The sequence below is a fragment of the Montipora capricornis genome, chromosome 10, assembly GCF_036669925.1.
Source record: "Montipora capricornis isolate CH-2021 chromosome 10, ASM3666992v2, whole genome shotgun sequence".
Lineage (NCBI taxonomy): Eukaryota > Metazoa > Cnidaria > Anthozoa > Scleractinia > Acroporidae > Montipora > Montipora capricornis.
Genome location: NC_090892.1, coordinates 26,013,388 through 26,028,387, shown reverse-complemented (window position 1 = coordinate 26,028,387; position 15,000 = coordinate 26,013,388). Strand labels below are relative to the sequence as shown.

The 15,000-nt window shown below is 38.2% G+C and overlaps 1 protein-coding gene across 1 annotated transcript in view; it reads right to left on the bottom strand.

Annotated features, from left to right (window-relative positions):
• The window catches only part of LOC138019153 (uncharacterized), a 16,720-nt gene extending 3,415 nt beyond the window's left edge, over nt 1-13,305 (bottom strand). The window contains exons 1-2 of the mRNA XM_068865842.1: nt 13,182-13,305; nt 439-711 (exon numbers count right to left, since the gene is read on the bottom strand). Of these exons, the coding sequence (XP_068721943.1) occupies nt 439-711; nt 13,182-13,227 (319 nt within the window). The 5' untranslated portion in view covers nt 13,228-13,305. The remainder of the gene's footprint in view (nt 1-438; nt 712-13,181) is intronic.
• Nucleotides 13,306-15,000: the final 1,695 nt, after the last annotated feature.

The window sequence follows — 15,000 nt, the reverse complement described above, 5'->3', positions numbered from 1 at the left end:
TTAAAATCTGGAATTGCTCCACAAAAGGGCAGGGGATTAGACAGCCTAAAATTGCCCCGCATGGTGAATGCCTAATCCCTAGGGTTGGAGTGGGGGGGGGGGGGGGGGGTGTTACATTAACTGCTGCATAAACCGTCCGAAAAACCCATCAAATCACCCAAGACAGCACTAAAACTGTCACTAAAACACATTTTGTATTTTGTTGTGGTTTTCATGGAACACTTTCCTTGATCAATTGAACCAAGCCACGATCAGCCATTGCAAATTACAAAAAAAAAAAATATGTACGAGATCAACAACTGTATCAAATATAGTGCCGTCACATGGCCTCGAATCCCTAGGGTTGTCTATCTGTGAAGTATGTACATACAAGTGTTTAAACACTCTCAACAGAAAAAAACTGCCCTGACACTGACACTAAAGCTACGAATCACTCACCTGGTTTCATAGAGTGCTTTTGATGCCCTGTTGGTCTTGCTGTGGTGTGATTTGTCAACGGTACTGCTGAGCTGGGAAGTTTAGGTGTAGCTGGTGATGATGTGCTGTGAATTCCAGGTGTAGTTGATAGTCTACTTGTAGTTGGTGCTATTGAAGCATTTGTCTTTTTTGAAGTTGGGCTTGGAGTAAGAATAAACGTTGTAGACATTAAACTTGATGTGCTTGAGGGACTTATAGTACTAGTATTATTTCCAGTACCATATGAAGAAGCAGCTAAAAATAATAATAGTGTGTAAGTATGGGTTACTGAGCAAATAGCTGGCTACTGCCTTTGCATAAACTATGACAATATTTTTAATACTTGGTACAGTAGTAAGAGCACTCTCCTCCCACCAATGTGGCCTGGATTCAATTCCCATCACACATGGGTTGATTTTGTTGGTTCTCTACTACCCTGCTCCAAGAGGTTTTTCTCCACATACCGCTACTCTGGTTTTCCCCTCTCCTCAAAAACCAACTTAATGCTTTTTTGGTCTTTGATAGGAGATTTTATTTCTGTCCAGTCTCCAATGCTTAAAATAAAGAGTTTTGAAGCAAGCAACAGTGGACAATCTTCCTGTCGGTGTACGTTGGATCAGTGGCTTGATCTGATCGGCGTAATTACAAGTTGAGAAACTAAATATTTTAAGCAAGAGCTGATACAACGTAGATTTAGTGGTGTACTAAATTTCAGCTGGCCAAACCAGCCTTCTTCAGGTACAATGAGAGTTAACATTGAATTGCTTCTATGTACATATATATAGTAAAATGGATGTTGACGTAATACTGGAAAAATGTGATAAAACATCCATTTACTATATATATATATATATATGTGTACACAGAAGCAATCCAATGTAAACTCTCATTGTACCTGAAGAAGGCTGGTTTGGCCAGCCGAAATATAGTACACAACTAAAATCAAATCTGTGTTGTATTGGCTCTTGCTTACAATATTTTAAAGTTTCTCAACTTAAATAAAGTTGATTATTATATTATCATTATTGAGAAACTGATCAATACCTCTGGTGCTCTTTAGTCTGCACTGCTAGCCCAACTTCAGTTTAGATGTTCTTTGCAATAAAGGGGTGCATTCGTACAAGGCATCACATTTAAACAGGACCATTGCACCAAATCAGAAAAGATATTAATTCCTTGGGATGCCTGTGGCACCACAATGAACAATAATTGTTCATCATGGTTGAGTTTTTTCTTCATAATCACAAATTGCAATACTTGTTTTTTATTTTTGTAAATTGCCATATCCCGCAGGAAGTGTTTTTAGCAACATGAAAAGACTTTTTTGTAATCTGACACCGATTTGAACTCGGAAGGTGAATTAAACGTCATTGTACTATCAAAGCGATTAAGAACGTTCTGAAGTTTGCATTACATTTATATTACTTTGCACATTAAATTATATTTTTTGAAAATGGCGCCCACTTTTTCAGAGTCCATGCTTGACCCCAAGAAGCAACACTTTACCTTTCTTTTTTTAGCTCATTCATGGGGTGGATGAAGCATTAATTTGATGGAAGTTGCAGGCTGACCTGTAGTGATTTTGCATTTCATCTTAATTTTTCTTTTTTAGGGTAATCACTTCAAGAATTTGGCCAGGGCTTAAAGAACCCATCATAGATTTCTCACGTCACATTTTCCTCCAAAATATTGTTACCATGGCTACGATATAAGGCATTTCTTTGAGCCTTAAAAGCAACATTATTTTTACATTGTCTTTTTTGAAAAAACGGGATGGTGACATCTTCCCATTCAGCGTTACCAGATAATGTTAGAAATAATCTCTAAAATATTTAAAATTCAACAAGATCTGCAGGCCAGTTTTTCCCACAAAAATCAGCTTTTTTGAAACGTCTCTAATTTTTTTGTTAATTTGAATGACAAATGTTTTAAATTAATCTAAGCTAACATGCAAGAAATGAAAAAAATTCACTGTCCGGAAGCAGAGATGTAAACGAGTAAAGTTGTAAAATCAGAAAAAAAGTACGCATGCGTCACCCGCCCACTCGAGCCCGCGCGCGAGTGGAGCTACAGCCCAACAGAAACGGATTTTAAGTGACCATTAACTTGTTTGTGTAGAATTTTCGTAGTTTTCGTGAATAGGAGATGTCTATTTATATTCCATATATATAGGAATTAGGAGAAAGGTGAGCGAAATTAGCGGTATTTGTTTATTTCAGGTGACCCATTTTGAATCATGACCTGACGCGAGCACGTTCGCGCCCAAAATGTTTCCACGAACAGATTTTTTTTAAACTTGCCAAGCAGAAAGGTAATAATTTTCTTTTGCGGACAAAAAAAGAAAGGGGGGGGGGGGGGGCTCACCATGCTCGTTTCTGAGATAAGGTGCATTTTTAGACGCTTGTGTTATTTTAAGACGATCTTAGCTTACAACTGTCAGCAAGAAAAATAAGCTAATCAGGTAAACGTACTCAATTCAGCATAACTAAATAAACTTTTGTAGCTGCCTTTTTCTGAGGTGAAATAGACCTTGAAAAATGATACATATTAGTCTAAGAAAGAAAACTTTGGTCGCACGAGAGCATAAAAGGCGAAATATTTGTAGCTTCTCACCTACAGATTTTTTTGTTGTTGTTGTTAAAATGGACAAAATCAGGAAAGGAAGTGACCTACGGAAAAAAAATGGGGGTCACCGAGCATTAAAGAGAGCAAAATCGCTCCGAAGTTCTCAAAACAATTAAGACCGAAACTGTTTTACTTAAAATTGTGAATGACATCCTCCTAACTACGAACAAACAGCACGTCACGGTACTTGTTCTTTTAGATCTCAGTGCAGCCTTTGATACAGTTGACCACGATATCCTTATAAAAAGACTTACCACCAAGTTTGGCACAAATAGGGTAGTGTTGAATTGGTTTAAATCTTATCTGGAAGGAAGATCACAGCATGTCTCAGTACAGGGATCGGTTTCTGAGAAGTTTGACCTGAGATGGGGAGTTCCCAAGTTCTTGCTTGGGTCCATTATTGTTTATGTTATACGCAAGCGAACTTTTCAATGTAATAGACGTGCATCTAACAAGTGTACATTGCTGTGACGATGACACTCAATTACATCTATCTTTTCGTCCAAACGACAATCATGGTGAAGATGACGCACTGAAACTGAAGCTATGGAACTGTGTGCGCAGGACATTAGAGTCTGGTTATCAAGGGATAAATTATTTATGAATGATAAAAAGAAGGAATTCCTTGTCATTGGGACAAGACAACCACTAAAGAAGGTTAGCATTGACTGTTTAACGATTGGGGCTGAAAAGATCATGGTTGCTGAGAAACCCAGTGAAGAATCTTGGTGTGTGGTTAGACAGTACGCTGTCAATGGATGACCACATTACTAAGACGTGCTCAGCAGCATTCTATTATCTTTGTAAAATTAGACGAATCCGACGCTGCCTATCCAAGGAATCTACGGAGACACTGATTCAGGCGTTTACTTCATCAAGACTGGATTATTGTAACAGTTTGTTTTACAAAATTCCAGCATGCCAACTACAAAAACTCCAGAGAATCCAAAATGCCGCCGCAAGACTCATCTTACAAGAATGCAAATTCTGCCATATTACTCCACTTCTTATGACTTTGCGCTGGCTGCCAGTTAAATATATAATTCATTTTAAAATACTTTTACTTACATTCAAAGCAATTAATCTTTTCGCACCATCTTATATATGTGATTTTGTCACCGTTAAGAAACCATCGAATTATAATTTAAGATCTAATAATAGCTTGGTATTAGATCCCCTAAAGTTAAATCATTAGCGACACTAGGTGATAGGTCTTTCAGCTTTGCTGCACCGAAACTTTGGTATAAACTTCCCAATTATATTAGGACCTCTGCAAGCATCACTATCTTTAAATCACAGCTTAAGACGTATCTTTTTAGAGAAGCCTTTGATTTAAATTAAATACTTAACACTTAACTTTAGGAACTCTGAAATTATTAATTATCTATTTTATTATATGTATATAAGAGTAGTATATATATTGTGGAATAAAAAAACAAATAAACTACAAGTTCATCCCTACAAGCCTGTTGCGTGGTCGCCCACTTATCAGAGGGCTGATCCCCTGATGAGTGGGCGACCACGAAACAGTTTTGTAGGGAGGAAATTGTAGTGTATTTTTTTTTTTTATCTTCCACAATATATACTTCGCTCTACTTCTATGTATTGAGCACTGTTCTACGAAGATCAACTCACACTTTAAGATTAGTATATATATATATTTTTTATATTATTAGCTCATATTTATTTACAATTAGTGGTATATAATTATCTTACATCATTAGTACTGATTAGTATATTTATATTGTTAGTATATTTATATTTAGGGATATTTGTTGTAACGTGCATTTGAAAACTTTAAGTTGATATTTGCGCAAAATAAATGTGAATAAAGTTTAAGTTTAAGTCTGTTCGCACTGTCACGTCATTGCATGACATTTCCGAGAAGACTTGGGTTCACAGCTATCCCATGATGCCACAAGCGACCCTTTGCCCGAGGGAGGATTAAACACTTGCTTGATGCCATATTTGATTACCTTCGTGGTACGATGCATGACGTGTGCGTGACATGTGCGAAAAAATGCGCGGTAGCAATGGGCGCAAACGTCCATAAGCCGCTGTTACACGTTGAAACTTTTAGCTGAAAAAGTTTCAGCAGGCGTTGCACCGTGTAACAGAAAAGATCTAAATTCGTTCGGGAACGTTGAAACTGGTCTCCAAATGTTGTTTACCTGGCCTTAACCGGTTTCTGATTGGCTTACGCAGCGTAGCATAACAAGACCGAGCGAGACCAGTTTCACGGAGTGGTGTTACATGGTGAAAATCCAGTTTTTATCACCACTGCGATTGCTGCGACCTTTGCAGAAACAGAAAACGGTTCTACTTTTCGTGAAACCTGTCTCGCAACGGAAGTTCAAAAAATTTTAACGAAACCGACCACTTTGCACAGTGCAATGCCTCCTGAAACTTGTTTCGCAACGCCGTTGCACACAAGTTTCAACAAGAAGTTTCAACGTGTGGCAGTGGCTTAATGCGCGCACGTTCAGCTGAAAGCCCTTTCGAGCCCTCCTTAAGAAAAAGTCGAAATTAATTCCAATACAGCTCAGGTACAAATGTGCAAAGGAAAGAAATACTGTGTAGTCTAAGACGTTTAAGTTAACATTAAATCACAATTTCCGAACTTCTAAAATTTGTAACATGGATCGAAAAGCCACCAAGGTCATGCATGGCGATGAATTGAACAAATCAAGTTCAAGTACAGTTGAAGCTAATACAATCTGCAAGGTAATTCAGTTTACAGTTCATGTTTCCCTTTTATCGACAATCACTATGTAGTTTGTATGGGATATTTTTATTGACATTATACAAAACCAAAATTCACCATTGCGTTAAACATTCATAAGGTATTACCGTAAAATTCCGAAAATAAACCCCTCCATGTATAATCATATAAGCCCCTCCAAATATAAGCCCCACAGAGTGGTAACGCAGAAAACCCTCCGTTAAATCGCCCCTCCAAATATAAGCCACCGGGAGCTTATACTTGGAAAATTGCCCTCAAATACAAAAAAACAAAGCAAAAACGGTAAATTTACTTCGAACTATAAGGCTAGCCCAATCGCTTTGGAAACGCAAATTTCCCTCCGCAGATAAGCCCCTCGAAAAGGGCCTTTGAAAAATATAAGCCCCGGGGCTTATTTTCGAGATTTTACCGCATTATAGTTGTTGTGTAAAGGGAACCACCACTCTTACTGCAGAATAACTTTAAACCGAAGGAAATTATGTTTACAAACAAATTTGCTCGAAAGTGTTTATATCAGGGAAAGTCGTGCATTTTCACTTTCAATGTTTCGCGGGCCCCGCCATCTTGAATAATTGTGACGTGTATGGTTTGTTCTGATACTGTTACAAAGAGCTTTTGTCTAATAACAACAGGGCAACCATAACACGTCACAATTATTCAAGATGGCGGCACCCGCAAAATTTGAAAACAAAAACAGGCGATTCTAGAACTTATTTCTTTCGGATACAAATGCTCTCTTTGAAAATATTTTAGATTGACTTGACTGTAACAGTTATTTCCTGTGATTTAAAGTTATTTCTTTTGTTGAAGTGGAGGTTCCCTTCAAAGGTTTTGATGTTTGATAGAGACCCTCTGTATGTAAATTCCTAATTGCATTGGTCACCCTACATGGATAGGCCCAAAAATGTTAAAGTTATAAAAAGCATTTGTTTTGATACTATGGGTTGACCCTGGTTAATGGTTTGTACCATCTTGCATCATTCATTGTCAAGAAGTAGAAAGCTAGGAATGCAAGGTCACTAATTATTATAATAGCCCATTTTACAGTTGTGTGCTTAGTTACCTGGCCTATGAATGACGCTGAGGCTGGAGTTGACCTTGTTTTGATAGAAACCTCCCTGCTTTTCTTATGTAAATTCTTACTAATTAGCATGACAAAAAAATCATTAACATAACAAAAGGAAGGAGGTCTGTATCATAACAAGGTCAACTCCAGCCTCACTTTCAATAAAAGGTCAGGTAGCTAAGCACACAACTGTAAAGAGGTCATTTGGAAAACTTGGTCAATGACTAGTTACTGTATTGATTACAGACCTTAAGATTGTTAGCATTTATTTAAATAATAATGAGCAAAAACAAGACTCCAGGAGGCTCAACAAGTTTCAATATTTTCGACAAACTGTACTATTTACAAGGATCTATCAAACTGTTTCACATAAATGGGAATTAATTATTATCGTACAATGCGAAACACCAGCAATTCCTTAACAAGATGCACTCATCAATGTGACCTAATAAGTTACCATGGCAACAAAAGTTCTGTTCTGTGAGAGTGTTACTGCAGCCGTGAATATAAACAATTCAGAATTGAAATGCAATTTGTTCCTGATTAAGGGAATTAATTTGAAAGCACAAGGAATGCAGCATAATTTGAGCATGTGATTAGTACACATATCCGACATTGATAAGGAAGGGAAGGGGGGGGGGTGGGGAAGTTATCTGTAAAGTAATGCTACCTTCCCAACACTTTTGTCCATGATTGTAACTGGCACTGGAGGCTAATGCAGGGGAATATATTAAAAAGGAATTGCATTTGAAAGGATTTCCCTGCATTAGCCACCAATGCAAGCTACAATCATGGACAAAAGTGTTGGGAAGGAAGCATCACTTTAGCAATAACTCCCCACCTCCCTTCCTTATCAATGTTGGATTTTCCAGGAAAAGAAATGGTCACTTTTCTTGCAGGAAGAACTGCAGGAGCCAACATTGAATATGGGGGAGGGGGACCACAAGAGCATAGAATAATCAAATTAGGTGTGAAGAGAAGTTATGCACGCAACCTTTCCAACAACTTTTGACCCAAACTGTATTACTTGGAATACAAATATGGCAGCTCTTAACTACAGAAAGCCAATGGTTGCTATGAAGCTTTTTGTCAAGAGCCCCACAAAAAGGTCGCATGGATGGTTCTTTGAAGTTAACTTTTTCAATGAAAATCTGACATCACTTCAATCAGAAGGCACATGCCCAACTAGTCCCAGTCCTCTGCCAAGAGTTTCAGCAAAAAACATGTAAACACTCTTAGGAAACGAAAGGAAGAGGCGGTTTTTTCACAGGATGGGAACTGTCCCACCATTTTTAGCAAACTGTAGCATGGAATTTCGATTTGACAATGGACAAAGTGTATCAAAGTAGGGCCTAATGACATCAAAAATTTTTTTGGAAATAATTTTCAAAAAAAATCCATGCTACAGATTTTGTGTTAGAATTTTCTCAATACTGTTGCATTAAAAAATAATTGTGAAAAACATAGATAACTTCCTGAGTTTGAAAGAGATTTTCTGTTTTGGTCACATGATCAAATGTGGTTGTGAGTTGAACCAGACAAAGAATGTTAAATAGGACACACTTGGCAAAAAAGGACAACTGTAGAGTTAAAGGGACTGGGGACTATTTGAAGGGGTCCATAGCAATGGTTTAGCAGTTAATGCTGACCCCCCCAACCACTGTAAGACGTATGAGCTGACATTTTCAGCATTGATAGCCCTCCTCAGCCAAAATAGCTACCAAAGAACTTCATGAGGGCGTATTGGAAAGGTAGAATCAGAAAACCAGAACCAGAAACCAGGATCCAGAAGAATGGAAGCTGCTCAAGATATTCTCAAAAAATATTTAAGTCAAAAGAGCTACAATGAATACATAGAATTCTAAATTCGCTTTCGGCTGCTGGTTTTGCAAAACCTTGCAATCTTATTTCATTGGCATAGAGTTAAAGATGATTAACAAGATTGTTTCAGCTTCATTTTAATGGCAAGGGAACAAGTTTGCTTAACAAAACAGTTGAATGTCCAAAAAAGGTTTTACTGTCTTTGTTGTTTCTATACAAAGTCGTTATGCAAAATGCTGTGATTCCTTGCTCATTCTTTGAACACGTGCTAGTGGTCAGAAAATAAAGCGAGCTGGAGAAAATTGTGCTCCATTTCTGGTGTGATCAAATAACAGATCGCCCTAAGGTTGCTAGAGTTGAGTATACCCAAGGGAAAATTTGTCATGTGATTGTGATGCTGGGCAAGGTTGGGTGTGCCTTGCTAACAGGCACAATAATTATTAAGATGTCTCCTTCAGGGTTTTCGATGGCTTTTCAAAGTACTGGATTTGACAATGAAAGTACCAGACATGGTTATTTTCGGTAGTAAGGCCGACTGCAAGTGCTTTAGGAGCGAACTCACAAGAAGGCCTGTGTCCCATGTATAATTATTATAGATGATATTCTCAGAAATGCTTTTTAAATTCTTGAGTTTGGAGGAAAAAAAGAAAACTACACTTATTGTGTGAAAGAAATGCAAACAGATCAAAGAGGTTCAGATCAGCAGGTTCATCATAAATGAGTTTCAGTACGAAGTGGTCCTAAATAATAAATTTACACTCGGCAAGGTGCAATTTCATACTTTGTAAATTAATTGACCTACCAAATTTTTTTCGTTATTTAGAAATAATAGATTTACAGCTTTGTGATATGTAAATCATATTTTTAAGAGACAGCCTGGTTTATAAGTAAAAGAAGTTGTTCAATGATGAATTATTTATGTAAAATGGTAAACATGTTTCGTATGATATACATTACAGGTTTACTAAAAAGTAATGATCTAACCATCATTCAATGAGTACTTGTTCATTATATTTATAAATAATTTTCTTTGACATTCCAATTATTTGTAAATAACCAAAAACAGACATGTACTAAGGCTAAATAATAGATTAGCAAATAACAACCTATAGGCTTCCGGCCTCAAACAAAAACTATGGTGCTTTTCTCACTGTTTTGTCAGCAGTTATGTCAGTGCATAATTTAGACTAGCCACAAGTCGACCTCACGAGAATCCCAGGAAAAAATGTTCTGGCGAGCGAAGTGTGATATTTCGGACGTAAAGCGGATGAGCAAGCGACGAAGTCGCGAGAGGTTGTCCTTCGTCTGTGCGCTATCTACATGGGACGGCCCATGAGAGGAAGGACTTTTTAAAGTCTATGCACAATTTTCTTTAGAGATCTCGACTTTTCCTTCTTGCCATTTTCCATGTCCCTTTACATCACTGGACGGCAATAATTATAACATCGGCAATTACGCTGCTTAATTAATAACAAAATAAAATACTTGGGAGAAAGTAAAAAAAATACACAAAACTACCTCACACCTGCCACCCCTAAAGTCTTCAAGTATTGAGAACTGATTGCGATGGTATGATAGATGACGTCATATGTAACGCTTGTGACGTCATTTCTAGTGACGTCACATTAATATTATGTCTTTTACGTAAAAAATACTCATTGACTCTGTCAAGGTATGATATTTAAATCGGGAACCTTAACAATTTTTTCAGCCACATTTGTCTTTACAAGTCCAAAATCAATTGACATCTTTGATCTCCGCGATTTGACACAAGTACACAAGACCTCATGCAACCTGGGCAAATAGTCGAAAAATGCGCAAAAAAGATGGCATTAGCACTGCAAACATTTAATTTGATTGGTTCATTTTGGAGCAATCACATTATTGCTTTAATGCACCAGTCAATTGAAACCCCAACCCCCCAGGTCCCGGGGAAGGGTGGGGGATTTGACATAGACCCTGGTCAAAAAGCATCAAGACCCCCACCTCCTGAGGCAGAAATTGAGATGAAATGCCCCTATACTTGAGGTAAAAAATTTAAAACAATCCAACATTTACTATGGAAAAAATCCGAATGTTCTGCTTTGGGTTTGTGAAGTTTGCATTTTAGTTACTGGTACAATGCTAACTTAAGACACATGTTTGCTCAAGACCATTTGATTACAAAACTGCCTGCAACATTCAAAGTGAAATTAACATTACACTGCATATCACACATACTAAATTTGCCTGGTTCAAGTCAAGTTTAAAGGAACCCAAGAATTCAGATCATTTGAAGTGGATGGTGAAGTTAAAGAATTATATACGTAGATCAAAGCAACTCTTATCTACGGGGGTCGGGGGGTGGAAGTATTCCGACAACTTAGGATAGGTGTGTCAATCAATCAAGGTTCTCAAACCTTGACCCTATTTAAGGGTAGAAAATCGAGATCCAATACCCTCTTTTATGGCCCATAAAAGCTATAAAGGTCCCTTTAGTACAGTTTTAATAAATCGTATCTTTTTCATTTTGCGCACTGGGCTGGATACTGCAATTTAGTGACCCTGTCTAAGGAATATCTAAGGATCACAATACCAAAAATACCAAAAAGGGATACCCTGAGCACCTCAAAAGCCCTACCCTCTCGGGTGGCACATACCTGTATAGCGTATATAAGAGGGTACTCTCCCCACTCCCCCCCCCCAGGGGGCTCTTAAGCCTGGTTTTCACTAGCGACGCAAGCACAAGCATAAGTAGCTTATGCTAGTGAAAAGCAACGTCAAAATAATAAAGCATTAATTAACAACCACGGCATCCGCCATTTTGTTCAAATGCTCAGACGCAGAGAATCTAGAAAGAGTGCTTTAATTGGCCAGACGTAGCAAATTTCCTTGTGCTTATGCTGAGTTTTATTTTCACGCAATGCAAGCGAACTCAAGCATAAGTGCGAGCACAAGGAAAAGGAAAAAGTTAGAAACTGGAATGCCAGTGCTACTCTTGCCCCACGTGGGGACAGGACCCAAAGTCAAAATCAGTCAAATGCACCACCCCCAGGGGACAGATTGTTGTTCAAAAGCGCTTCATGCAATAGGCCACTTACGAAAATACCATAATACTCGTGGCCCCCCCCCCCCCCCACGACATTTTGCATAAACATTGTTTCCAGTTTCTCTTGCACTTACAATGGTCCCAAGAGAAAACAAAAACAATGCTTATACGAATTTGGGGGGATGAACAAAGAGTATTATGGTATTTTCCGAAGTGGCCTATGAATCCCCCACCCTTCCCCCGGACCTGGGGGTTTCAATTGACTGGTGCATAATTACAATCCATAAATAGCAAAGAAAACAACGAACGGTCTGCTGGAGTTTACGCAACGTTCCAATTTTGTTATTATCGAGTTAAAATAACTCAAGCAACATTAAGTATTTGAAATTTGACTGTTGTGAAAGTCGATTCTCACTAGAAATGACAAAATTCGGCGATTAATCGAGAGATTTCAGTATACCTCTAATATGCTTAAGTTATATACATGTAATTTTCTTCTGTACATTAGTCCTAGGCTCTACAAATGTTTTTTTCTATATCCCAGTAAGGCTCAGTGTCATTTCTTCGTTTACTTAAAAGCAGGTGGTGGTCAACTAGAAAGCCTTCGCTACTTTGACCACCACACACATTTTATAACCTGCACTGTAATTATTTTATCTTGTAACCATGTGTTGTGACTATACTTTTCTTTCTATGTTAATGTTATGTAAATAGTGTGAAATAAATGAACCATGAACCATAATCGTGAGACCGGGAGATATGGTCCAAAATCTAGAGTCTCCCGATTTATCCGGGAGAGTTGACAGCCCTGAATTATTATAACTACCTAACCAGGCACATCTGGAATTCATCCAAAATTCATAAACGTTTGTTTTCTGATCTAGAATACCTTACAGTTACAATGATTTTGTTTACGACTACAGACTATATCGGCATTAATTGTTGCGAATGAACAATTTTCCCGCCGCAATAACGTAGCAGAAAAATATAATAAAAGTTGTTATAAAGTAGTTAACTCGACAGTACATAAACTCGAGAGCAGTGCTTTGCTAATAGCAAAACGTTCGTGTTCCAAAATCATGCTGTAGCCACACAGAGAGGATGCAATGCGGAAATTCACGAAATCACTCAGGCACTATCGCGTATGTCGCCATCTGAAAATGCACGGTTTTCGCGCCACATACCTAACCGAAAAAATGACTAAAAATTTTTAGAAAGAAATTATCAGGAAAGCATTACTTTATTAAGTAAAAAAATATTACAGATTACAGCTACAGCCGAGAGTTAGTAGGGAAGCAATGCGGAAATTCACGAAATCACCTGAATCACGCATGCACTATTGCAGCACAATAAGATTTTTAAATCGAAAACCAACCGTCGAGAGATGCTCGACTAAGCCTATATTTCCATTAATATTTTGGGGCGATTCGCGAAACACTTACCTATCATGAACAAGACACACACAACCACATAGTAATGTGCCGCCATTGCAAAGCGAGAACCACAACCTCAGAACGACTCTGAAAGGTGTCACGTGACATTATTCAGCATCGAATTGTCGACAAAACCAACTTGGGTAGACTGGGGTATAGCTCTGACGTATGGGAACAGGGTACGCAAAGAGATACAGACACATTTCCGGGTTTCTCTGCTTCAGTTCAATTGAATTCATTCCTTCATTTATTCAATATTATAAGCAATAAAATTAGGTCCCTGCAGTTCAGTGCATAAACTCCTTTCAAGAAAACAATAGCGATAACAATAGACGTTCTTTGGGACTGTGGCGCTTTGTTCTTTCTTCTTAGAGATTTTTTTCCTTAAGTCTATATCCACTTTAAAAAAACCGGTCGAACTTCTGACTGAAATGCGGAAAATCGAACATTTTCCTTTTTTCCTGCAATTTTGGCATTTTCCCTGCAGTTTAATTAAAGCCATTTTTCAATTTTAGAATAAGCGAAAGAAGTGGAGTTTAAAGCAATCGTTGTAATGGGGTTCAGATTCTCAAACATAACAAACAGACCAAATGAAAGTATTGTTATCAAAAATTTCATGACTACCTGCCCTATTTTTAGCGAAATTGTTTTTATTTCTGTTTGTGAATTCGCCTAAGCACTGCAGAGTGTATGCCGTTGTCTTCCTTTCCTGTATAAGGCACGGCCATTTCAGGATCACGAACGGTGCATTTCGTGAGCTTTTGTCTTTATCGCTCTTTGTAGAGATTGGCGCAATATGCTCAATGATACTTTCAAGTCACGTATAACTTTGGTAAAGATCAGTGGATGTTCCTGTGCGAGGCATACTTCGTTTCATTCCCCACCATGTCTTTTCAATGTTCTCATAAAAATTCCGCTTTGACTTGGGCCATTTTAGTTTCAATAGGAATAAAACGCAAACAGCAGTTACAAACATTTGCTTGAAATGCAAAACTTTTATAAACTTAACCGCGTTTCGTATGTTACAACATACATCATCAGAAGTGATTATTATTCCGTTACACTGAGATAAATTTAAATTCAAAAATACAACTGTACAGACTGGGAACTAACGAAATTGATTGACATAAAACGACAAGAATATCCTAATAATAGAGATAAAGTTTCTCACTGCCAACGTTTTCATTTAAGGCTGGCTTAAGATCAATTAAAGACTCCTTCAGTTTTGCAGAATGGGCCAAACAGTACCATCACAACAGCGAATTCATGTGTTCCTTTGATGTCAGTTCACTATTTACTAATGTCCCACTGGATGAGACTATTGAAATTTGCCTTGATAAGCTGTAAGCCCTTGCAAATCCACGTGCCACAGGGCACAGACAACGTGCTTGCTAACGTCTTGTCAACCATGACTCAAATGAGTTCCACCATGCTGTCCATGGAAAAGGCAATGAAACGGTTAGCTGAAGAACCAGAAGACCATGCTACACCACCGAAAAGGAGAAGAAAACTTCCTGCAGCTAGTGCCATGAGCGATAGCGGAGATTCAGACCCTGAAAAGTCGGATTCCGAGGCACTCACTTGCTCGCCCAACGGCGACCCGCCAAAACGGGGTAGCTCTGCAGAGGACGCATTGCTCAATGAAATTGCTCAAGACTTTGAGTCGGACGCCTAGATTACCCCGATTGGTCCTAAAGAATTTACTCTTATTTGCAACAAAGAAGAGTCATTCTGTTTTTGATGGTCAATACTATGACCAGATTGATGGCGTCGCAATGGGCTCTCCACTTGGTCCTGTTTTGGCGAACATTTTCATGTGTGATTTTGA